Here is a 20,096-nt window from a genome sequence, read left to right as displayed (position 1 = left end):
GAATTGTTCTAATGCAGGAGAGTCAATAGAAGTTGTTTGGACTTATTACAGAATCAATTACAGAAATTTATTATAATAAAACTTGTAATGAAATAGAATTTTATATAAATATGGAGGAAGAAAGACCATTATGTAAAACTCTAGGGAGCGACTGATGTGGTGCGAGTGTCTCAGTGCAACTATCTTGTTCGTTTTATAGACTTCCTTACTGAAAGCTTAGCATGCAAGATAAAATTCTTTCTGTGGCTATCCTTAATAAATGTATTTAGGATGAGCCACATAATCCTATTTGGAGATTTGTTGGGCTTTCTATATTAAGTGCATATTAGCATTTTTTCTCTTTAGCAGGGATATTGGCAGCTTCAAGATGACCCTAGTTAAAATCTCACAGTAAAACTAGTTCTGGGATGTGTTTTTTTTTTTTGTGATGCCATCATATGGTTGGGTGATAATTTCACAGCTAATTCCAAGGGGGTTTTGATGTTATGTGCAACCTGATGGTGTTTGTGTCTCTGCTTGTTTTTTACTGACTAATCGGTTAAATTGCTTAAACTATAGGGCTTTAAGGAAATTAGGGAAAATTCCAGATTTCTTGTAAACATTGTCTGTACATTTTATCAAGCATGTTCATGTGGGAGAGCTAATTAAGGATCTTCCAACTGTGCAGGACACTAATTACATGGGCTAGTCTAGCACATACTGCATTCTCAGCTCTTCTAATTCAGTAGTTAGAGGCATAGAAACACTTGGCCTGTGGGATTATCATGGCTTGATCTTGTTTCTGTTGAAGTTCCTAAAAGTTCCTCTGATCCCAGTAAGAGCTGGAGAAGGCATGTGTTCTGTTTCTAAAATGAAATTTCTTTGGCCTTCTTGCATCAGAAGAGCTAACTCTTACAGAAATTTGTCATTGCACTTGTCTAGGTGTAACAGGGACGCATGGGGACTGGGTGCCGCTAGAGCTGCAGCTGTAGGTCCAGCTGGTCTTCCTACCAGCTGTTCTTTGACTTTTTTTTTCCCCCCTTGCCTGTCAGCAAATTGGTGCCAGCACCCCAGATCTCGGCAGTGTCTGCCACCTAGCTTACTCAAGATCTGACGTGCAGCAACATGTGCCTGGTCTTTCTCTTAGTTGTACTTGGTACCTTTTTTCCATTGCTGCCTGACATTGCAGTTTCAAACCATCAGGACTTAAATTCTGCCATCAAGCAATGCCTCACACTACTGATATAGTAGCTGCTACCACTATCTGTCTTGCTTTGACAGTATCTGTATGAGTTACTGTAACTTCTTACAAGGTTATTTGCTGGTTTACTCTGACTTGCTTACTCAGGAGACCTCTGCTGGCAGAATCCATGTGCTTCAAGTGCCTGCACTTGCTGCTGCAGCAAAGCATAGTCTAGTCAGTGTTGTAACGGCTTTGCATAGCTGTGTACAGTATGCTATGTATTTCAATATGCACGACTCAATTCAGTAATCAAGCTAAAAATGGCAGTAAGTAAGATTTTATGTACCAAATATAGCTTGATACAGTCATGTCTAATGAGCATTTTCCTTGACATCAGCAGTGGCTTAGTTGAATCAAGGAATGGTTGCCTGTGTTGTATTGGTTGGTATGCTCCCTTTGGATATGCTATTGTCTGCTGATAGCCGTGGTGCCGTGAGGCTTGCTGTTGGAACTCTTCGCCGCTGTAATTACCATGCTGTGGAGCTGTTTTTGAAGCAAAATTTAGGATAAATTCGCTGTCATTATGCAGAATAAAATGGTTGGGTTTTTTCCACAAGTCACTGACATTGACAGTTCATTTAGGAGGCTGTTTGAAAGCATTTAGGCCTTTATTGTGTAAGACTGAAGCCTGGAGCTGTTAAACTTGTCTATGTGATAGTTCTTATTCTTTAGTCACCGTATCAAGTTTGGCTTGGATTCAGTGTAACGCTTTCCTTGTGTTTAGTGCTGAAGGCCTTCAATACTTCCACTTTGTTTTGTGTGTTCTTAAACGTGTCTGAATTGGAGCCCCTCAGCATCAATGAGAGATGTTTCCGAAGTCCTCTTGTCACTCAAACAAAACTGTTTAATTATTTTCCAGTCTCAAGTGCACCAGCTTGATGTCTGTCTTGTTCTCTCCTTTTTAGGAATCGTGGAGAAAAGCGAATGAGTGCTTTTGAATGTGTCCGAAAAGTTTATCGATCAGATGGTATTAAAGGCTTTTACAGAGGAATGTCAGCATCCTACGCAGGCATATCTGAGACTGTTATTCATTTTGTTATTTATGAGAGTATTAAGAGAAAAATTCTAGAGTATAAGACTGGTTCTGCCATGGACAATGAGGATGAATCAGCAAAAGAAGCTTCAGACTTTGTTGGGATGATGATGGCTGCTGCCACTTCCAAAACTTGTGCAACATCAATAGCATATCCCCATGGTAAGTGGGGCGCATACAGCTGAGAGCCTGAATCAAATTGATAAAGGGAGTCTTTCCAGTGACACTGGAAGTATCAGGTTTTGGCTTACGTGCTAAAGAACTATTTCTTTGGCTAAAGCTTTTCATGTCAGATTCAGCGAGCCAACTTCAGTATAGTATTCAGAAATGGAGGTGGGTTTAAGTGGATTTCTAGGATGGCCTCTTCGTAGGCTCTTTTTTATTACTATTTTTTTCTCCAAAGGATTTGCCAGGGTATGGCCCACAGTACTTCAGGAGAAGGTCCTTTTTGACTTGGAATAGTTCTGTATACTCAGCGATTTCACATAGTTTGTCAGCACGTTCTTGTCCCCCCCTCTAGGAAAACCCGCTGTCTAGTTTAGTTTTCAGTTGCACTTAATTTTCCTGCAAAGTAGTTGTGTATATTTTGTTTGTTAATGGGTTGAGTGCTTCATTAGTGGCAACTTCCAAGATAAAATGTAAGCCCAAACAGTCCTGTTCTGGATTTTAACTAAGCAAATGAACTTTCCTTGCTTAGTTAGATATTTAATACTACCTAAAATTTAACTTATTTTCCTCTTACACATACTTGGTTTGTTTCTATGTTTGTTTCCCTTTTCCATTTTTTGAAGAGTTTATCTGAGATTGAGAATTTGGGGAGGGGGAAAGGTTGCTTTTTAATGTAAAATCACTAACTGTTTTTTGGGAAAGATAGTGAAAAGCGGTGAATGTAACCACATGTGGTTTTCTTTGCACAGAGGTTGTACGAACAAGACTAAGAGAAGAGGGAACAAAATACAGATCTTTCTTCCAGACGCTGTCTTTGCTTGTGCGTGAAGAAGGGTATGGATCCCTCTACCGAGGTTTAACTACACATCTGATCAGACAGATTCCAAACACGGCTATCATGATGTCAACCTATGAAGTGGTAGTCTACTTGCTCGATGGATAGCAGCATGACAGGGCTTCCTAGAAGAAGGTGGAAGAGTGAACGACTGGAGTGGACCACTGAATGTCAATGCCAATGTGGTGGGCAAAAGAAAAGTTATATCGGGAACATGCAGCTATGGACAAAACGGAAGGTTGATTGTGGGCAACTATGAATAATTTTGCTGCCTTATTGTATGGTCTCTTAGCAATGTGACAAGTGGGAACTGCCCCTTAGGGAATGCCTTTATATATCTCTTAATGCAAAATCGTGACATTCTTTTCATCTGTTAATCTAGACAAGGCCATTCAGTCATCAGAGACCTGATGGGTGCGGGAGGGGGCAGGGACATAAAATATATTCTTGGGCAGCCTTATTCACATCTCTTGGTGATTGCTCTCAACTGCGTCTGTTTTGTTCTGGTTTACTGCACAGTAACCTGTTGGAAGAATGGGCAAGACAGTATGTTCATACCTTTCCATACCTGAAACTTCCATTCAGTTACTCTGAAGATACATAAAGAGACTGAGGTAGTAGTCAGCGTGTAAAGTTTTCTGTGTTGCTACCTCAAGAGAAAATATGGCGCAGGGACCCAGAACCAGAGTTATTTCTTCACTGCAAAAGGTGATACTTGGGGTGTGTTTTGGATTTTTTGTGTGCGTGTTTTTGTTTTTTTTTAAAGTTCAAGCAGTGTTGTAGGTTAGTGAGAGAGGATCTGATTGTTGAACTCTTCAGGTTATCAATCTTTTAATACTGGTATATGTGGATTTTGAGTTCTGCTGCGTCATCCTTTTTCTTTTCTGGAACTTCCCCTCCATAAGAGAGACCTAATGAAATATTCTCCTATATCATCAGTTCTCCTTGCCAGTCTGTGTCACTCACACAGCTAAGGAAGAATTTGCTGAGTGCTACTTCATAGCCTCTTAAGGATTCTGAATGTGATAAGAAATCTCACCTAGTTCAGCCTACCATTTGTGAAAACAGGATTCACTCAAATAGTTTCATGCCACCTAAGAACAAGCTGTGTTACCGTAGGTCTGGCAAATCCTGACTTGGATTACCAGTACCTATATAGAAGTACAGGGGAAGAACACATACCACCATGGCTAAGGTGACCAGAAAGCAGGAAACAGTTGAGGTTGTGATAGGTCTTTTCAGTACAGACAGCCTCTCTGCAGAATGGTGGGGAAAATTGTAACTGAGATTTTCTTGTAAGCATTCCCCTTGGTAATTGCTTTATCACTTTTTCCAACTTTTGAGCCTGTGTACTGAACTGCAAATGACAGCATAACCTTGTCCTCCAGATTGTCTGAATATTCAGGCATTGGTTTTGTTCTATAGGCCAACTGCCAAACAATGCATTGAATTCAGCAGTGAGGCTTAGCTAGTTTCTTCTGTCATAACTTACAGGGTTTTCTAAAACCATACAGCTGGGATGTCAAAATCAGAAGCTTAATGTTACAAGAACTTTCACAGCTTTCCAAACAGGTATCTTTTATGCGCACCTTGAGTACTTCTCAGTCTGTACCCAGGATCCTTAGGAGGAAAATTATCATTATAACTTGGAGACAATTGCTTTCTTCCTATAAATGCTGCTACACTGGTGTGGACAGAACTGTCCTATCAATTCTTCCAGTGTGGTACTTCAGTACACTTAAACTGTGCATTGTGTGCAATGGCTTTATTTTATGAACGACTCCTTATGCACTTTGTGGCCTTCTTATGGCTTATGACTTTTTTTTTTCCTCTTACTGGTTATCTGTAGTCAAACTGCCTTCGAAACATGCAGTTTGATTTTAAACAAAGCATGTGGTTTGATTTCTGTGTAAGCTGTGCAGGATAAAACATTTTATGCAGTATGATCTATAGCATCTCTGTTGCAGTAGTTCTGTAAGCTGTATGTAAAAGCTGGAAGCTTACAGAACAAATCAGTCGGTTTTTCTCATTTGTTTTCCTTTATTTTGACCCTCATCATGTTCTCCATGCAGTGTCAAAGTATCTGAGTATTTTTTTGTACTTCTCTGTACTGACTGTTCATCCTTCTAAAAGCCACCTACAGTCTGCACAGCGACCTTGCAGTGGAGGCTTAGCTGTATTAACTTCCTTCTCCTTGCAAAATGTTATCTTACCTCTTTTGGAAGACAGAGTGTGGTCTGTGATGTGACCAAAGTTGAATTTGGTTTTTTTTTAAAGAAGCAAGGGGAGTGCCTAAATCTGTGTTCTAAAGTGGATTTTTTTCTAGTGATCTGTCTAGGAAAAGTCTGGAGTATTCATGACTCTGACCTAAGTCTCGCTGTGATGCCATTGTTCAGATAACTCGGCCAAGTGCAGGAATAGCTACTTACTGTAACTTCTGTTCTGTAGAAAGTGGATTACTCTTCAGGCCATCCAGATTATTCAGTTGTAGATAAAATATAAGTTGGCAAAGATGATATTTGGCTTTGGAGCTCATGAATACAATTAACACTTGGATTAGCCTAGGCTTCATGAGAGTTACTCTCCTCTGTTTATTGCATATGTTGTCCCTTGGTTACATGTTCATCTCCCATTAATTCACTGGGTACCATGTGCGTGCTTTGGGTGAGAGCAGACCCCCTGGAGTTGATAAACAGAAAATGTTAACAAGGATAAATTGCATATGGGAGACAACAATTAAAAGTAGACAATCAGCTTATTCCATTTTTTTAATGGGTGTTTAAGCAATGTTTTAAACTTCAGGGGTGATCTTCTTTTTGGTTTGTTTTACATAAAATGTAAACCCAAAGTTTCTTGGGATTTTTTTATTTTTAAACTACCAGTACAAAGTTACCTCTGAAATATTCCCAAAGATCTTTAAATTATTTATATAGTTTTCTTGATATTTATTATAAAAAGTCAAAGGGAATAAGAAGATGCTACATTCAGTAATATCTTTAATGACAGAACTGAAAGGAGTGCATTTTAAACTTTCTCGTAACTTAGATGGTCATCTTGATTTATATTTGAATGTAGTGTATGCATCGCACTTTTGTGCTAGAGGCAAAGATCTTGGATCTCTGAAAAGCTCACAGTAATTAATTAGCTTGTTCATATTTCCCTTGCCGAGATGAAACTTAAATGTTATTGCAAGCTGTTCATTTTGACTCGGCAACCAGTTAGACGTGGGAAACGCTGTGAGATTACAGTTTCCTGAGCCAGTCAAGAGATGGCAGTGGAGCATGCATCCTTCAGGGAAAAGGAGCCCCTCTGCCAGGGTGGCTGCCTCCCTGTGTTACAGGGCACTGGTGGGCCCTGGGTGTCTGTGGCAGTGTACTGGGGGGACATGGCAAGCTGGCCCAAGTTTGGAAGTCCTTAAAAAAAAAAAAAAACTTAGTCAATGCAGTCACACTGCTCAGCTCCTCTTTTATGCATCTGGTCCCTGTAGAGCTGTGTGAAAACAGGTGAGTTGTGGTGTGTTGGCAGAGAGCTGAGCCTAGCCTTTAAAGTGACTGATAGACCTGCTGTTTCTGTCTGAACTTCTGATCTACTAGCCTATGTTGTTTTAAAGTAGGTTTACACTAGGGATTTATGGAGGTTTTTTAGTTGTTTTAATTGTAACTGAAACATCAACCTGTGCATTTGTTTGTTGACATTGCACCTGTCTAGTTCCCTGTTTACATAATGCACTCCATATAATTCCTTTCCAATTGAGATGTTTGTTAATGACAGTTTCTGCTATTCTGTTTTTGTAACATTCCTCAGACCTGTAGCATTTTAAAAGAATGCTTCCAGAGACAAAAGATTGGAGAGCCTTTATAAATGTTGCTTCCTGTTTAAATTTGGAAAACAAGCTGAACACTGAAGTGTGCCTAGGTAAATGTATTACTCTTTTTTTTTTCTTTTCCAACTTTCTGTCTGGTTAAGACTCAATTATGTAAGTTCAGTTCTACAGGAGAGTCTGCCTACCCTGCATATGTGAATGTAATTATGCCCTCGGAGTCATAGCTAAACACTCACAAATGACAGTTTGAGAATACTTCAATGCTCGCGTGAGGTTTGCTATTATTCTTACATGTAGTTGGCTGTAAACAATGTGCATTTACTCTGTATTTATATAGGTAACTTTTTTGTTTGGATTGCTTTAAACTTCAAAGCAAATTAAAATGATATGCTTCTATTCAAATGTTGCCTTCTGTGCTAAACTCTACACTATTTTTAACCTTTTAATTTTTCTATTACTGATATATACCAGTGCCTGGACAGTTGTGATTAAAAGTGAGCAATTCATTAGGAGATCCCAGTGAATCATTTTATCTTGTTCCATTTTCAAGTAACTGAAAATAAGTTATCTGTATTGTGGCTATAATGTGTGTTTTGAAGGGGTTCATGGATGGTTTAAACCAGTTGGACGTGTTCGTGCAGTTGGATTTGAATATTGTTATCTCTGTAGAACTAAGTGTTACTGCCTGCCAACTTAGATTCAGTAACTAGTGATCAGAAAATTTGTGTCCATTTAAAATGCTAGCTAGCCCAAACCACTGCTGACAAAAAACAAAGGGCAGTAATTCCTTAAAATATTCAGTTAATTGCATGTACAGTTAAAACCAAGTCCTTGAATCTGAAACATTAGATATCATTTTTCTTAAAAGTAGGTATTTGATCTGAAGTCTGTCCTCAGAATGCCTCAGAAATAATTCTGCGAATGTGTATGTAGGTGGTGTTTGGTGACTGTGTGCTGTGTTTTTTCCCCTCAATGTGTGTTCTAGAACTGAATCCTTTGCAGCCTTTAATACAGAGCCAGGCTGGATGTCTCTCACTCTTTCAGCTATTAAGAACTACTTCAAAACTTGCATTAAAACAGCACATCTGTGATAACTTTTCTCTTTCAGTAGGTATAATGTGAATTGACCTACCTTGCTGTGCTTCTGAGACTGTCTGGCTTCCAGGTCACCCAGGCTTAGAGGTGATCAGTCTTTTGGAATCAGTACAGGCAACCAGCATGCTTATCCCTGACATATCTGAAGTTATGCCTCTAACTGGCATAACTGTAATTGTCTGTAATTGATCTTTCACTTTAACCCTCCAAAAGAGGCACATTGGCAGGGCAGACCTCAGGTTAAGTGTTTGAGTGTGTTTTGACAAGTTGTGCAGCTTTACAACCTCTTCTGCTTTAGGAGTTGTATTAAGCTTGCCCTGCAAAAAAAGCATGTACATGAAATGAAGGTATATGTAAGGTCCTAATTGAGTTACGGCTTGGCATTAATACAGTAGTGTAGTCTGACAGATGCAACCTAAAAGCATGTGAGGTTTAACAATGATCTCTTTCACACAAAGAAAAAAGCCCTTGAATTTGACAATGCACTTAACACTAAAATAAAAAGGTACTTCCAAAGACAAATACTCTTCTTATCTTCTATGCACTGTTGCCAGCCAGTGTGCTTTGTGCTGACTCAGAACATCATTAACTTCTTGCACGGCTTCTATCAAAGGCAGGAAATGCCAGGATAGGAATCTAGTTCTCATGAGCGAATGGATACAAACAAAATGGTGTATTGAACTGTGGAAGGTAGATTGGAGAGGAGGAGCTTCTGCTGTTGTAGATGGAATATTTCAAGGGATGCTCTTAAGACTGACTTTACTCATGGAGACATGCTTGTTAATGGTGGAACTTCATGAAGCTAACTGAAAGATTTCAAAGAGCACCTCCAGATGGTGAAACGTACTAATTCTGGGTAGGTGTCTGTGCAAGGGGGAGTTTCCTTCCTGAACTGTGGCTGTTCAGAAGTCAGTAGCTTTTCCTGACGCGGCTCCTGCAGCAGACACTTGGGGTGGGACTGAGGATGTAAATGTTGAAATTGTCTGGTAAACTCCAGTGAGACTTGATCATCCATCCAGAATTATGAAGACAGGTGTGCAAGTGTGGCAGAAAATATTTTAAGGGTTCTGTTAATACAGGACTGTCACTATATAATTGGAGAGTAGGTCTTGTAGAACCAGTATTTAAAAGGGAAGACAAATGAGGAAACTACAGGCTCGTGTGTCTGTAGCAAGCAGAGCTCTAACTACATCAGTCCTCTGCAAAGTATGTTCCAGACAACAGAAGTAACGGTTAGCAAGTATTGATGATGTTAAAATAAGCTGATGATTTGTGGTCATCTCTATTTTGGTGAAGTTAATGCGGGAGATCCAGTCCATGTTTTTTGTTGAACTATATGATGTAGAGCCACAAAGGAAATAACTAGATTATTCCAATGTGAGTAAGATCTTAGCTAAAGAAAATGTGTTTTGTAATGGGGGCTGTCGGATTGGTGGTGAATATGAGTATCTGATGGCCTCTGAAGAAGACTTTTGCAAGAACTCATCTTGATATTGTATTTAGTATTCTGTCAATGGTTTTGGCCAAAGGACTTGGGCTGCATTACTGTGATTTTTGGATGACTAATTTGAAATTTGTAGTGCACTAAGTTTTGAATATGATTTAAAAAAACAACTGCAAAATGCATATTCAATCAGTTACAAAATACTAATGAGAGTTGTTATAGGCCAGGAGTGTCACTTCCTCAGTTTGAAAGAAGAAAAAGACTCCAGGTGTAGTCTGTTCAAGAATTATCACTGTTACCTATTTAAAAGAAAAAGCAACCACCCCAAACAACAAAAAACCCAGCAGTTCCAGGGTGCGAAAGGGAAGCATAAACACCACTGTATGTACAAATCTTGGGCTGACCTAACTTGGGGTACATGCACAGCTCTGGTTCATCACAGCTATAAAAAGAATGTTACAAAAAATGATCAGGGAAAGAAGTGTGTGTATCCTGTCAGAGCATAAAACTAGCTTAGCCTGATAGACTCTGAAAAGGGATATATATGGTGATTTTACATGAGGAAAAAAAACTCGGAAGGGTAAGTACTATGGGTGAAAGTTCCAAGACCTGCTGCTACAAAATGAACTATTTGCTGGCTATTATTAATATCTAGCTTAAATGTAAGTTTTTAATGATCCATGTGAAACAGTTTTTAATAGTAGTGGGAGCAGGAAGGAAGAAGGCACTTCAGAGTGCCTGAACAGCATGTGAAAGGGATGTCACGATCTGGTGACCGGCGATAGCATAGACCTAAATGAGCTCTTCTACATGTTTTAGTAGGGATTAGGCTCACCTGTTTGATGGAGTTAATCACCCTGTGCTTGTGGGGTGCATGTGGCTTGTTTCAGGAGAATTTATAGAAAAAATGAACTAGGGCTCATCTTTTTTTTTTTTTCCCTCTCTCCTTCTCTCTTAGAATCAACCAATACCAAGAACTTGTCTTTCCAACATCCCCCTTCATACATTTATCTTGAAGCAGTTTATCACTTTAACTGAACAATATCCTAGATTTTGTTGCTGATCTGGATTTTTCCCAGTTTTATGCCACACATTGCTTTTCTGCAAGTGTTGTATTTCTGTCAGTGTCTGTCTGAGGAATGATGCTGTTGTATGCTAAGATGTTAGGAAAGAAAATACTATATCCTCACAGTGCATGCAAGGAGTCGAGGAGGTTCTTGGTGTAAAACTATTTCAGTTGACCTAAACCAGGAGTGAAATTTGGCAATTCTTATACTAATATGAATAATTTTATCCTTGTTTGTTACTTTGCTCCTGCTGCATGTAGTTGTGTTGCTTCTTGGTCCCTGCTGCAATCTCCTGAGCTCATACAGTGTGCTTGGAACCTGGGCCTGGCAGTGCAGGTCCCCTGGCAGGGACCTGGGCCTGGAGTGCAGTGGAGCTGGCAGTCTGAGTGACCTCTGACCCCTGCCTCTGTGGCCTTTCACCCCAAGGTGACCCCTGACCCCAGATTGTCCTTTGACCCCACCCCCATACTGCTCTATCCTGCTGGTGGTGGGTGACAACTCCCCCCATGAGGATGCCGTGGTGAGTCCTGTGACCCTGGGTGACCCTACATGACCCCTCCCCCCACAGGTGGAGCGCAATGCCATGCTGACCTCCTTCCTCAAGGTGACCTTTTACCCCTTACCCTACCCATGACCTCTGACCCCCAGCCTGACCTTCACCCCACTCTACTTTTGCAGATGGCTGACAGAGGGGGGCAGCCCTAGCTTGCCCAGGGGAAGGACCTGGGGGGCAGAGGTCACAGGCAGGCCAGAGGTCAAGGTTTACTAGGGGGTGATGGGTCACCAGGGGTCAGAGGTCAGTGGGTTCCTGAGGGTCATTGGGGCAGCAGAGGTGACAGGGTTGGGGTCATGGAGGGGTCACTGTGGTGAAGGGGGTCACAGAGGTGATGGGAAGGCAACAGGGTCAGGAATTCCTGGGGTCACTGGGGGTCAGAGTGGGTCAGGGCTCACCAGGGTCGGATGTCAGGGGACAGAGGTCACTGGGGTTATGGGGGGGAGGGCGGTGTTCCAGGAGGGTGAACAGGTGCCAGATGTCATTTGGGTCACAAGGAGTCAAGGCACAGTCGTGGGGGGGTCAGAGGTCACTGGGATCAACAGCCAGAAGTCATAGGGTCAGAGGCCTGTGGGGTCATAGGTCATGGAGAGTTGGGGGGGTCAGAGGTCACTGGATCTCAGGGGCAGGGCCAAGGGGGCCGGAGGCAGTCACCCTCTGCCCTGTGCAGGGAGGGCTGCGGGGGGTCCCTGGCTGTGAAGGTGAGGGCCAGCAGCACAATTTCTTCCTGGCACCTCCTCCAGCTGGATCCGAGCCTGTGTTTAACGGCTCGGCAATGTGGTTTGAATTACTCGAAACAAGAGCGATCCATTATCATCCACACGTTTCCTAAGGGACTAGTTGAGGTAAAATACCGAAACACGACAACCATCCAGCTATGCTCGTAGGGTGGTCCCATATTATCCCCTAATTCATTCAGGCACTAGACAAAGATTTAAAATGCTTTCTTTGCAATACTAAAAAAAAAATATATAATAATCACAAAACTGTTATAAAAAATACTGACCTTCCCCCTCAGAGAGAAGAATATCTGCCCCGGTCCCTAACTGTTAGAGAGGACCGTTGCCAAAACTTTATAGCTTGGATGTAAACGGAATATTGCCTCTCAAGCAACAGCAACTCAGAGCTGTTAAAACCACACACACTGAAATGCCTCAGCCACACAGGGGTGAACTAGACGGAGCTTACGTTTCCCATAGCTCGCCTCAGCCAGCACTGCGCTTCCCTCCCATCACCTTCTTTCCCAGGGTAACAAATTGTTTCCTTATGGCAGGGCAGGGACGCTGGAGCGGTCCTCAGGCATGATGGTGCATTTCTGTGGGACAGCGTCCTGACACTTCTCAGGATGTGAGCTTCTTATCTGGGCTGTCGCTTCTGCCCCGCTCCCTAAAAAGGTGTGCGGAGTTAATTTGGGATGGATGGGGTTTTTAGAGATGGCAGAAATGAAAAGATAAGCACGTACGCACAAAGATAGGCAAGCCTGTGAGGGTTTTGGAGTACTGGAAAAGATCAAAAGACCTGACAACCCTGCCCATCTCAAATATCTCAAGACAAATCTTCAAGAAACTTAGAGCTCTAGTCCTCCCTAGCTGTGAAAAGGCACCTCATTATTCACAGGGAGGGCTGGCAATGTTTGGTGGCAGTATCTGCCGACCTTCCTATTCCTTCCTAAAGATGAAGTCACACTGGGATTCAGCACTGTAAATCCCTTCCTAAAGAAGGATACAGGCAGAGGCAGGATCTGGGGGAAATGGGGCTGCGGTGATTTGGAACTGCCTATCTGAGCCCCTGGGACAGCTGAGGCTCTGAACAGACATCTGCATTCGGTGTCGGCATTACTATATGCATCTTAATTATACCTACTCTGTCTAGTTTGCATGTTCCGAGGAATGAGTAGAAGTTGTTCCCCAGCACCTTGTTTCTCCTCAGTCTTGTGTCCAAATGCAGCTTTGGAGGGAGGTGGAGTAAAGCTGCAGCAGTTCCTGTGCCCTCAGCACTGCTTCTCTGTGCTCAAGCCAGATATAAAAGTGAGTTGGACGAGGAGGTGGGTTTAAACTGTTAACAAGGAACAAAGACACTCTAGCTCTCATCCTGATTTGACTTTTCTATTGTTTTTTAAATATCTAATTTTTAGATGTTTATTTCCTGGTGTGTGGTTATGAAGTTTTTCTTTGAGTTACAGACTTCTGGTGTTAAAAGGAGTAGTGGATGGAGAAAGATTAAGTATATTGGTTTTTCCACAAGAAAACTAAAGTCATCATTTCAAAAAGAAGTGTCTAACAGTAACATCTCCAAACATCCGGAGCTAACAGACTAAACAGCATTCTTGTCACTGAGCGAGAAGCCTCATAGCCTCTGCTAAAGGCAGAGTAAGAGCAGAATGTCAGCAGAGTCACCCTGAAAAAAAAAATAGAGGTGGGCTATATGTGTGTGAAGGCTGAATGATTTTCATGCGGAGCCTGGCTAATTCACTCTCATTGAATTTAGGCCAAGACAAAAGAGAAAAAAATGTAAGATATTTGTCAGTGAGGCTTTGCGTAAGGAAAAATGAACTCTCAGCTCGCTCCGGAGCAGGAAGTAGTCTAACAGCAGTGTTCTCTGAATGCCTTACTATGCCTAAGTAGGTTTAGCGATGGAGCTGTGTCTTGTTTGTTTGGAAGTCAAAGAGCAAGTTGCACAGAAGTGACAGTATTGCTGTGTGCAGTGGACCCTGGCGTGTAGACCCAGAGCTTCTTCACATGACATGTCAATATTGGCTGTCTGCTGGGTGGTTGAATGAAGGCACCACTGAACAAACTGATTCATGTTGTGGTTTTTCTTGAGCTGTGATGGATGACTGTGCTCAGGCTTCTGCGTGGACCATTCTTGTAGCATTTTGTTACTGGCTTGGTGATGCTGTGGTGTAACGTGATGATACAGCACCACATTCTCTTGATACAGTGACTGTCCCCTGGAAGACTGCAAATGAGAAACTTTACTTGAATTCGTCTCCCCCTACCTGAAGCTGTCTATACCGCATCGGAACCCTTAATGTGCAGCTTCTTTTGTTGATTTAAGAAGAATCCCTTGTTCTTTCATTTTATATCAGAATGAAGAGTTTGGTTAATTTAGCTTTATGTAATTTGTATGCCCAGATTTCCTTGTACTAAAATAGAACAAGGTGCAGAGGGTGGAGGATGTGTGCAGTGCTGGGCTGCCCAGGTCAAGACAGACTGGAGAGGCTCCAGCAGAGGGTTTTGAGGATGATGAGGGGATGGGAGCGTCTCCCTTGCAAGGAAAGGCTGAGGGAGCCGGACCTGCTTAGCCTGGAGAAGAGAAGACTGAGAATGGATCTTACCAATGTCTATAAATACCTTAAGGGCAAGTGTCACAAGGACGGGGCCAGGCTCTTTCCAGTGGCACCCAGTGACAGGACAAGGGGCAACAGGCACAAACTTCAATACAGGAAGATCCATCTGAATATGAGGAAAAACTTCTTTGCTCCAAGGGTGACAGAGCTGGCACAGACTGCCCAGAGAGGTTGCGGAGTCTCCTCTGGAGACATTCAAAACCCGCCTGGACTGTGCAACCTGCTGCAGGTGAACCTGCTTTGGCAGGGGGTTGGACTAGATGATCTCCAGAGGTCTCTTCCAACCCTGATGGTTATGTGTTTCTGAGGAGCCTTGCCTTGCGATTCTGATACCCTTGGAAAGAGCTTGCTTTTTAAAGGAGCATGTCAGCCCTAAGTAACTTGGAAGCTGGAGACCTTCCTTTGTAGCATAAGCATTGAAGCGGAGACATTTCCAGGCATTACAGACCAGAGGGAAGATAGTTACGCAAAAGCATAAGCCTTTGTAGTTGATGGATTTCAGATGGCTAAATGTCTCGTGCTCTAACCAAAGCTGAGACTTTACTGACACCTTTGTGAAGTCTTATGTACTCTACAAGTATCTGCTGTCAGCACGTCATTCAACATGTGTAGAAAGCACCACAACAGTGTAGTTGTGCAAAACCAGAGATACCTCCTTATGACGCAGCACAGATAAAATCTGCAGTTAATCACTCTTAATCTTAAAATTTAGGGATTGAAGAGGACCTATGTAGACCTGATTCTATAGACTAGAAAGGACCTGGGTGTATAAAGTGAGATGCAGGCACTTAGTTTTGCCAAAGGCCCTTTGCTGCTTCATCTTGAAGGTAGACAAACTGCAGAAAACCCCAAGCATTTTATTTCACCAAACATCTGGAAATTATTCTCTGCTCATATCCACAAATGCTTCTGGGACAGGAACATGCAGCTCAGCCCTAAGCTCCACTGAGATCCTGAAACTTAGCATTCTTTTTTTCAGGCTCCTTACGGAGCTTGGCCTGGAAATAGGTATGAAATAAAATGCAAGGAATGACTGTTGCTTTCATTACTGATACAGCTGGTGCCATTCTACCTGAGTGGGGGTTTTTTTTGCTTTACAAAAATAAAGTAAGAGTGCTCAGGAAAGACAGAGGAGACCCAGATTCCAATTCCCTCTCTGTCTAGAAGATTGTTGCCTTTCAAAAGCACGTGGCAGGCTCTTCCTGGTTCAGAGGAAGCTTTCCTGCTTCTCTTTCCAGCATGCATCACAGCTGTAAAGAATTTGGGAAACTTGAAGAAAAGAAAGGAGGGAGACACAGGTAGTGTGCTGGATGGTTCTGGCCTCTTTATTCTCCTTATTTGCTAGTGACTTCAGAAAAGAACAAAATTGTGCCTTTGCTCCCAAAGAGTGATTTGTCTTTTCCTATGACGCTTATTTTCCTTCTTAGGCATTTTCCGTCTTTTTGACTTCTTTTCTCCAAAGGTCTTTTGTTTCCTGCACAGCAACACCTCTTTAGCACTGGAAGTTGAGACTGTCTCTCCAAAGAAAGACCAGATGAGTTTACATGCATTTAAATTCCTTGTAATGAAGGAGAGACTTTGATTTGCTGCGCAGAAAGCAATCTGCCTTGCTTGGGGTTCTTTGCAAGAAAGTGCATCCAGTCTCCCAGGTGAACTCTTAGCTGTTGTCTTGGCTGGATGGATAGTGTTCTCCGTGGTCTCCTAAGGTTTGGAAGGCCTTGCCTCAGTATTTGCTCTTCTTTTGCTCTCTACAGGTATTTGTGAATATTCAGAATTTTGTTGGTTTCAGCCTGCGCTTGGATTGTGAGCTCTTGTACTGCGCATACCTGTGCGCTGACTACCCGGGCCCTCAGGAGCTTCACTTTGAACTCAGTGCCCTATCTCAGGATGGGAAAGCAGCAAAATAACTTATAGGCACTTCGGTTCTTTACTGTGCCTGGTACCACTCATTGGCCCTTGGGTTAGCTTTGGTCAATAGTAATGCTCTGTCAAGCAGAGTTTAAGGTTGTGATACTACTACATTTAGTCTGGTTTCCTATACTGTGGTCTTAACTACTTTTGCAGATATAGGCTGTGATGAACTTCAACTAGTATGTGTGCAACGACCAACAAAAGGGGACTCCACACTGAGAAAATACAATATTGCAGTGGGAAAGCACCAGCACCTGGTTCAGCTCTGTTCTGCCAGCATCAAGGTTGTGCTGAAGTGCTTGAAGCTACTACTACAATGAGAAGGAAACAAGTAGGAGCAGGGATGATGTGGTAAGAGTGCCACATGTCTTTTTACGTTGTGCAAACTTTAATTTACTCTCTTCTTGGCATTATTGATTGATTTTTTGTAAACAGAAACTGGTGCAACACACAGGGCTGCAGGTGCATGTCTATCAGCCTCTATAAAGAAATCATCACTCGGTATCCTGAAATTGAGAAGCCCCAAACTGCCACGGGTCAAAAAAACATTAAGAAATTGCTGTAGTTCAAGAACACGACTGTCACTGTAATAGTTAATGCTTTCAGATGAGTGCAAATCAAATCTAATTTAAAAAAATCCAACCCACTAAGGTGTTTTGCAGCCCATGAGAGCCTTACTGAGGAGGGCTGCTGGAGCGAGTGCTGATGGTTCAGCTCCATTTTTTTTTATTTTTCCCTGTTCAGTTTCTACAGGAAGGACTGATGAGGTGACCATAATACTAGATGATTTTAAAACTCACTAAATCAGAGTGTCTTGTATTGAGTTCTGTTGAGGGAACTTGGATTATGATGACTATTATTATCCCGATGTTGAGGAGTGTTAGTCATGGACTGGGACCTCTTTGCGTAAGCCACAGATGCACACCTTTTGAGAGGAAAGACAGTTGCCTTATAAACAGGTCCTGATTAATGCAGAATATTTTAGGTTACTACTAATAGATGCAAATTAACTTCCTGCAAACTAAGTCAGGAAAATGGTGTAGTCAGACTAATTCTTGGGTTAGTTTTCAAAGATATAGGAGTCTTAGCAGGAAGAAAATAATTTCCATCTGTAATATCTGATTTTATTTAATGGAGCTGTTATTTAGCCTGTTAGTTTGAAGTGTTACGAAGTGGTTCATTGTGAAAGAGCAGTGTAACTCCCGGAGACCTAGAGGGACAACTGAAAAGATGCCTATTTTTAAAAAAGGTCATTCTGAACTTTTGACTCTGAAAGTCGGGTCTTGTTCTTGACCTTGGGATTTCTGGTCCCTGGACTGATGGTGATTGAGAATATTGAAAACAGAGCTATAGAAAACTACCAATTTTCACTTAACGTGAAAACTGATAGTTTTGCAAGTATGTGAAAATTTGATCCAGTGTACAGTTTGCTCTTTCTGCCAGTCAACACTCCTATTGGTGGTGTAAATGACTGAAGTTCTCCCTCTGGGCAAAATGGTGAATTTGTTCAGGCGCAAATATGTCTTTTCATGATGAAATTTTATCCCCTTTCTATCAAAAACAGCTTTTTATACAGAAACATGGTTTTCCCACTGTTTTTTCTAGTCATAAGAATTTGTGCAGGAACAGTGGTATGATCTTATGGGAATTGCATACCAGCTAAAGCAATTCCAGTCATTGTTCTCTAACCAGTATTTCCACCCCTCCAAGCACCCCTGCTTAAACTTTTCCAGGTTAGTAGGAAGTCAGTAAGATGGAATTAAAGGAAGCAAAATTACATGAATGCCTAAAAGATTAATTTACTTTGATTATTTCCTTGTTTACAGGCAATCAAGTATCTCCTGACTTGAATATAAGGTCTATAACAGGATGAAAAGAAGTTCTTAGAAAGTGAAAGACGCTGGTAGGATCTTACAGTCAGAATTATGTGCAGTACAGGTAGGGTCCCCAAAAAGTAAATTGTGAATGTGTCATAATACATACAGAACAAAGTACCACATGAATTCACATTCATAAATAGCATCTTTCCTGTCCCACAGAACTGAAAGAAGTATATTTGTGCTTTCTCATCTTTTCTTTCAGTATGTGAAACATTATGGGAATTATTCCCTATTTAGGGTGACTGAGTATAAAGAGAAGTACGTATAAATCAGTAAGTTCAAGTTGTTTGTGTTGGATTTAAACCTTTTATTGAGTTTTTTGATGGAGTGTTCATTCTGTATTTGTAGTTTCTGATTGCCAATTAGGTTGACATAATCAAAAAATCTCGACCCACACTACTTAAGGAAAAAAAAAAAAGCATTGTAGGTGTATGGCACTAAACAGCAAATTTTAGAGTTAACAAATCAAGTGAATTATTTACTCCCTGCTGAATCAATTTGCTGAGCTATCTGTCTGAAATGTCCCTGCTTTCCAGAGATGAGGGCATAAGACTTTAGAAAGAGATTAAGTTGTTTATAATATAACTATTCAATACACAAGCATGATTTAGACTGGGAATTCTAACAAAAGGCAACAAAGCCAAGAACCCAGCTCTCAGTGGAGCTGAGATATCAACTTAGAATGTCATATACGTTGGCTTGAATAGCCTGGATAGAACTTGAGTGTGTCAGTGTGTAAAGATGTTAGGGGTTTTTTTTTTGTTTGTTTTTTACATGACTGATAAACAGCTGGAAGTAGATGTATGAGTTGAAAGAAAATCCCTAGTAGGAACTTTGATATAGGTGCAGAAAAGAAGATTTTGCTTTTTTTTTTGTATCAACTTCAGTAAAGTTTCATTGTTGATATTTTGCTGCAGGTGGATATTAAGGAGAATTTTTGTAGTTGGTAAACCTAGTAGGCTGTAGTGAGTAAGTTGCTTATGAGATGAAACCATCTAATACCTTGTCATACTGTCCTACAGCACTGCTGTTTATGTAGTTCATAATACATCTCCTAAGGTTCTGTAAAACTTCCAGAAATGTGTCCTTAATATGTAGCTGTAGTATTAGTACCAAGAAATGGTGTGATTTGCAGGCCTGTTGTGGTTTGAAAGTGGCCTGGGAATGGTGACAGCAGACTGCCTAGTAAAAACTTAGAAAAGAAGATTGAAAAGGTAAATAATTTGTGCAGTCCAGAGATATCCTTGTCAAGGTGTCCAGCAGGGGCTTGCCACTCTGTTAGCTTGGTGTAAACCTGCATTATTACTGTTTTCTGTGACTTTTGTGGAAGGCCTGAGTAGCAGCCATGGTACTCTACGGGCACCTAGCAAGAAATTAGTCCCCACTCCCTTAGCGATGCCGGACCAGCAGGGGATTCTTGTGTGGTTAAATCCAGGCCTTGTTATGGGAACTAGTGGCCTATAATACCATTCATAAATCAGTTAGGTTGCTTGTTCTTCTGGGAGGTTGCCTCAAAACCTGGCCTTCTGGTGTTGAAACTGTGCTCCAGTATACTGTCCTAGTAACAGTCCATAGAAATTGGTGTAACTGGTAACAGTAAGTGCAGACGGCCCTCTACAGAGCTGCTTTTGCCGTATGCTGTTTACATTTGAGACTAGCAGTTGCCTTGATTTCCCTCTTTAACTGGGTTTCTTTTGCTTTTTGAATAACACGGGG

At 41.5% G+C, this 20,096-nt stretch overlaps 1 protein-coding gene across 2 annotated transcripts in view; it reads left to right on the top strand.

The window, feature by feature from the left end:
* The window catches only part of SLC25A36 (solute carrier family 25 member 36), a 35,603-nt gene extending 28,010 nt beyond the window's left edge, over window positions 1-7,593 (top strand). For both annotated transcript variants that reach the window (XM_037406407.1, XM_037406406.1), the window contains 2 exons: window positions 2,128-2,417; window positions 3,173-7,593. In XM_037406407.1, the coding sequence (XP_037262304.1) occupies window positions 2,128-2,417; window positions 3,173-3,366 (484 nt within the window). In that variant the 3' untranslated portion in view covers window positions 3,367-7,593. The remainder of the gene's footprint in view (window positions 1-2,127; window positions 2,418-3,172) is intronic.
* Window positions 7,594-20,096: the final 12,503 nt, after the last annotated feature.

The sequence above is a fragment of the Falco rusticolus genome, chromosome 13 (assembly GCF_015220075.1).
Source record: "Falco rusticolus isolate bFalRus1 chromosome 13, bFalRus1.pri, whole genome shotgun sequence".
Taxonomy (NCBI): domain Eukaryota; kingdom Metazoa; phylum Chordata; class Aves; order Falconiformes; family Falconidae; genus Falco; species Falco rusticolus.
Note: the sequence above shows the minus strand (reverse complement) of the source record. Positions and strands in the feature narration are given on the sequence as shown.